We start from the raw sequence: 6,282 nt of genomic DNA, 5'->3' as shown, positions 1-6,282 counted from the left end.
TTTATTCTGTTGTTTTAATTAGAAATTTTAAAAAGCTTATAAATGTATTTTTTTGAATTTGACATAAAAGATGACATACTTTTAATAAAGTTAGAAAAATGCCCAGTAAATCACTTTAAGGAGTCAAATATCACCACGTAATGGGAATAAAGAAATAAGCCCCAAGAAGCCGTGGTTTACAGTGAATTTACAACAGCTAAGGGGCATTGTTTGGAACTCAGTGGTTTATTTAGTTGTTATAAATTCACTGTAAACCACAGCTTCACGGGAGTTATTGCTTTTATAAAACGGTTATTCCATATACGTAGTAAGGTTTCACAAAATAAAACAGAGCAAATAAAGTGTAATGATATTAATAAAAACAGTATTCTTCCACCAAACAGTGTAATAAAAACAGTATTCTTCCACCAAACAATGTAGTTACTCAGAAACGGTTGTGGTTGCAACAAAGTGGTTGCCGAGCAACAGACAAACGTAAACAAAGTGTATGTTACTTTGTAGAGTAATTTACAACAGCTTCGAACACGGCTCAGCCAATCAGAATCAAGGACCGGAACTATCCGCTTTATAAGGTTAATTTTTTATCAGAATTTTTGATTATTGATTAGAAGGTGCTCCTAAATTTTTTTACAATCGCTCCTAAAAAGAAAAGTAAGCGTAGAGCCCTGTGACCACAGTTATACTGTCATCTTCATGGACAGGTAGCACTGTAATACCACAGTACTCTCTGAAGTATCCTGTAAATGGTACTCAGTTATTATACAGTATGGCTGTGCTGTCAGTCACTCACGCTGTACAGGTCCAGATCTCCGCTGAGAGCCGGACTGATCTGCTGTAGAGGAGGGAGCGTCTGCGAGGCGTCTGCAGGCCTGTAACTCACGGGGCTGGGGTTCTGGTTCTGACCGGGGCTCGGCCGCTTCATTGGCAGGTTCTGCATGTTGTGCAGGTGAAGACCCAGACCCTTCTGAACCTGCTGCTGCTGGGCAAAAGAATACGGAGCCGACCTCTGATCCACCTGCAGCCTGCTGGTGTCCAGAGCCACACCCTGAGACAGAGACAGATGGAGAAGAAAAGTTAAACTGTCCCTTGCAATCATTTTGATCAAACAATGAAGTATGTGTATGTAAGCACTGTTGTTGTAATTTCGGCCGCATCTGAAATAGGTCACACCACTGACATTACCGGAGAAGTTTAAGAAATACGCTAGAAAACATTTAATAGATGTGTGGAGTAGGAACATATAAGAGCCGAAGTGTTTTAAACATACGAGCACAGTTCAGCTGAATTATAAAGTTTACCCTCTTTAACTTTATGTTGTTCTGCTGTTTTGTTCATTTGCTCTTTTTACATTGACTCTATAAAGACTAATACAATCAGATACAACAATCATTTATCAAATATTTATTACAATATACACTGATAAACTGAACATTCACTTCATTGGTGTGAGAGACTGGATGCTTTCAGCCGATTTCTATTGAACTGTCAGCAACAGAACTGCAGCTCAAACTATTTCAAATACAGTGAATTAAGCTACAAACTCGATCATAAAGCACAGTGTTTCCATCTAACATGTATTTTGAGCTGCAGCTCGTCATATTAATGGAGTGTTTCACTAGCTAGCAGTAAACCGGTTACCTCGCCTGAATCTCTTCGTAGATGTGTATTGGATGTTATCTTTGGAATGGAAATATTTTTATATGTAAATATAATATTTTTTGGGCTTATTTCAATTAATGTATTAAAACTAGCGAGCTGAGTCAGTAGTAGTGCTGACAGTGTCGTGTAAACATGACTGAAGACACGAAAAGCGGAGGAGCAGAAAAAACGATTCAATTGAGTGAGTCATTTACACTGGAACCACTCCGATCGATTCAAACTCGATCATTCAGTTCAAGCGATTCAAAAGAGCCATTCATTTAAGAATTTCGACATCACTTGTGTGTTTAGTGAGCTTTTCTCCGAATCAGTTAAACTATTGCGCTGCAAAATGATTCACTGTTTCAAAGCACTCCAATCAGATCGCGTATCGCGAATCATTTGATTTAGAGCAGAACCTCAGAACAAGTTTGTGAATCTATTGACTTATATCGGAACTTTAGAGCATGATTCGCACTCCAAAGTCCAGATCTTTTATTATTATTATTATTATTATTATTATTGAACATATTTTACAAAATATACACAATGGCACAAATAAATGCAAATAAACAAGTATTAAGCAAGGCACATATCAGGCAAAACAGATACAAAATACCAATAAAAGTGATATATATTCTGAGAAAGAACAGAAAGGAAAAAAGAAATAAAAAGAAATAAAGATGTGAAAAGGGTCTCTTCATTCCTTTGCAAATAAATCAAATTCTCTTATTATACCTACGAGGTTCTGGGCCGTTTTACTTTTCATATATTCCAGTGATCGAAAGTAATTAGAAATAAATTATCTTTTAAAAACGTTTAAAAAAGGCTTAGTCTTTATACATTTTCATTTGTGAATTAAAAAAATGTGTCTGTGAGAGAGAGAGAGAGAGAGAGAGAGAGAGAGAGAGAGAGTGTGTGTGTTTGTTTACCTGCGTGATGGAGCTGAGGGATGAGGAGGTGGGGGAGAACTGTTTGGGGTGATGTCTGCGTGTGTCTGCAGGCAGGATCACCGGGGTCAGCTGCGCTCGTCTGTGCGGGGATGAGCTCGTCTGCGGCTGCAGCGCAGAGGAGGAGCCGCTGAGGGAGGAGTTACTGAGCCACGACTGCAGCGACTGGCTGCTGAGCGATGACCTCAGCGAGGGGGAGGAGCTTAACAAAGACTGGAGGGAGGGGTTGCTCAGGGACGAGTGCAGGGAGGCGGAGCTCAGCGAGTTGTGGAACGAGTGAGCGCTGAGAGATGATTGGATGTTGGGGTTGCTAAGCGACGACTGGAGGGAGGGGTTACTGGACGTACCCTGCAGAGACGGCAGTAGACCTGCAGAAACACAAACGCATCCAAAGGAAAAATTAATGAAAAATAAAAAGAGTCCCACCCATCTCAGATCATGTGACACGACTCACTGGATTGTGATTGGTCAATGGCAGCATTCTACAGTCAAATTTATATATTCACAATATGCATTGTTTTAAAACAACTTTACAGAAAATCATAATGTTAATGTTTAAAATTCGGACTCCCAAGAATTTTTTTAAATCTGATTAATTAATGATGTGCCGATTAATCAATCTAATTAACTGCACATCAGTTCAGGCTGAGAAATTACCTGCCTAAAGATTATTTATTATTAGACATTAATAAGTCATTATTGTGTTGTGATGAGAAAAGACATTACAAAAAGTAGCTTTAGAAAGAAACATGTTGATTCAACGTTGCATAAATAATGATAATAAACGGGTATTCATGTTTTTAATTAATATTTAAATATGAAATTAATACAAAAATAAAACTATACCCTTAATATGAAACTGAAAGCACCAGTAGGTGGCATCAACTCACTGTCTTAATGAGAGAGTCATTGAATCATTTATTCAACCGATTTGTTCAAAGAGCTGATTCTTTATGAAACGAAGCAAGTATTTATGAGTGATTCACTTGATTTGTTCAAAGAGCTGATTCTTTCAGAAATGAATCAAGTGACTTGACTTGACATGAAGCAAGTATTTATGAGTGATTCACTTGATTTGTTCAAAGAGCTGATTCTTTCAGAAACGAAGCAAGCATTTCTGATTGATTCACTCAATTTGTTCAAAGAGCTGATTCTTTATGAAACGAAGCAAGTCTTTATGAGTGATTCAATCAATTTGTTCAAAGAGCTGATTCTTTCAGAAACGAAGCAAGTATTTATGAGTGATTCACTCAATTTGTTCAAAGAGCTGATTCTTTATGAAACGAAGCAAGTCTTTATGAGTGATTCACTCGATTTGTTCAAAGAGCTGATTCTTTCAGAAACGAAGCAAATATTTATGAGTGATTCACTCGATTTGTTCAAAGAGCTGATTCATTCAGAAACAAAGCAAGTATTTATGGGCCTCATTTATAAAATGTTGCGCAGAAACCATCCTAAATTTGATCTTACAATCATTTCTCAAATATGCGTACGTGTGATTCATAGAATGAACGTACACACAGAAAACACACGTACGCATCTCTTTCAGAAGTGAAATCTATGAATCGCAAATAATCTTGCAACTGAATGGTTTCAGCTCTCTGCCTTGTAAACGACTCCTAATTAATATCAACATAAAAAAGATCACCAGTCATCGTCCAAATACTTTAATTTAGAACAGCTTACATTTCCAAAGTACGTGTGATTCATAGAATGAACGTACACACAGAAAACACACGTACGCATCTCTTTCAGAAGTGAAATCTATGAATCGCAAATAATCTTGCAACTGAATGGTTTCAGCTCTCTGCCTTGTAAACGACTCCTAATTAATATCATTAACATAAAAAAGATCACCAGTCATCGTCCAAATCCTTTAATTTAGAACAGCTTACATTTCCAAAAACCTGCAGTATTGAATTTGTCTTCGTCTCACCTGATTTGTTAAAAACTTGAACTGAACTGAATGACGCTATTGTCTTCTGTTGAATCACACTGGTTTCATACCTGATGAATTGTACAACATCCACACTGTCATTGAACTGAATTAATCTGAATAAAGACTAATGTGTTTTTAGAGCTGCTTTATAGCAGAATTGATCTTTGTCTCTTATTTGAGGAAGTTTGCATCATTGATTCGGTTATTTTCCTGTTTATTACTGTGAATCTGTACTGTATAAAGCACTATAAAGTGTTTTGAAGTACAACTGAAGTAATTATGAATGAGTCACTGAATCATTCACTCAAACCACTTTTTCATAATTTTAATATTAAAAATGTGTGTATTAAATATATATATTAAATACACATATATTAAAATGTTTAATAATTCATTCAAATTAATTAAACACTTTTAAATAGACTGTAGCAATAACATTTTGTCCAGGGCTCTAGACTACAACCAAAACATTTTGAGAATGTGCGATTTAAAATTTGACGTGGTTGCATTTGTGCGAAAATTTGACGTGGTTTGCATGCTCCAAAGCGTCTGCTCCATACGGCACGCTTTTTTAAAATGTATTTGATTCCTCAGTGTTTGCTAAACGTTCTGTAATTTATTAGTCTGTATATATATAATAGAGCACGTGGTGTATGCCATGCCTGATCTTAAACGTTATATAAGCTAGTTTGTCATTGTATCTTACTGATTTATTGTTGTTGTGCTTTTTAATTAAGAATAACAGTGAATCCATCTTTTGCTGCTTTAGTCTTAAAATGGAAAGGTGTACAGATATAAGCAAAACAGACAATTATCTTTTCTTGTAAAACGTGACAACAAGATCGTGAATTCGAAAGCATCCGAAGCCCGTGGCTTATAACACAGCAAAAGAGGAACAATCAAAAATCAAATCACAAATAATACTACTGATTAAAATTAACAGGTTGAATGTTAAGCACTTTCGTTTCCATATAACTATAAACTATTATAAGTTATATGATAACTATAAAAGTTCATCAGCATGCATTGATTAATCCCATGTAGTAGCAAAAAATAATAATAATAAATTGCGATGAAAATGTGTTAATTTTGATTTAATTTTAGTCTTAGACTTTTGACTAAAATTCCATTTAATTTTAGTCATATTTTAGTCATCTGAATTGTTTTTAGTTTTAGTCTAGTTTTAGTCAACTAAATATCATCATATTTTAGTCGACTAAATCTACAGTAAATTTAGTCTGCTAAAATCTAATGGGTTTAGTTACAGTGCATTTATTAAGCATTTCTCTAAAATTTCCAAACTCATTATATAGGTTTGATATTAAGGTTTTATCATGATAGACACCGATTTAACTGCGGTGACCCACAACATGCCTTCATGTTAAAATTAAATAAAACCACTTCTCATAAAGAACAAGAACATGGTCTTCTTTTTAATGAAATACCAATGGTTATATAGGCTAATTATGCATTCGTCGTCAGATTTATCCATATGTCTGCTCTTCTCTTACTCCCACATATTGACATTTTTGAACGTTTTATGCGTCGTGCAGCAAGTGTATGTTAGCCTATGTCCCGCCGGTTCATATGTACGCATCTAACTTCCGAACTAGTGTTGCTTTCGTCAACGAAAATTATGACTAAATATCGTCGTCAACGAACCTTTATCACGTGACGAAGACGAGACGCAACGTAAATGCTGGTCATGTGACGATGACTATAATTAAATGTATAATGCAATATTGTTGACGAATA

General features: G+C 35.7%; 1 protein-coding gene across 1 annotated transcript in view; it reads right to left on the bottom strand.

The window, feature by feature from the left end:
• Nucleotides 1-6,282, bottom strand: part of LOC107690532 (CREB-regulated transcription coactivator 2-like) — a 26,936-nt gene that overhangs the window by 8,892 nt on the left and 11,762 nt on the right. The window contains exons 6-7 of the mRNA XM_016488889.1: nucleotides 2,571-2,956; nucleotides 791-1,045 (exon numbers count right to left, since the gene is read on the bottom strand). Of these exons, the coding sequence (XP_016344375.1) occupies nucleotides 791-1,045; nucleotides 2,571-2,956 (641 nt within the window). The remainder of the gene's footprint in view (nucleotides 1-790; nucleotides 1,046-2,570; nucleotides 2,957-6,282) is intronic.

This window comes from Sinocyclocheilus anshuiensis, unplaced genomic scaffold (assembly GCF_001515605.1).
Source record: "Sinocyclocheilus anshuiensis isolate Anshui unplaced genomic scaffold, SAMN03320099.WGS_v1.1 scaffold2560, whole genome shotgun sequence".
Lineage (NCBI taxonomy): Eukaryota > Metazoa > Chordata > Actinopteri > Cypriniformes > Cyprinidae > Sinocyclocheilus > Sinocyclocheilus anshuiensis.
This window is presented reverse-complemented; position numbering and strand designations above follow the sequence as displayed.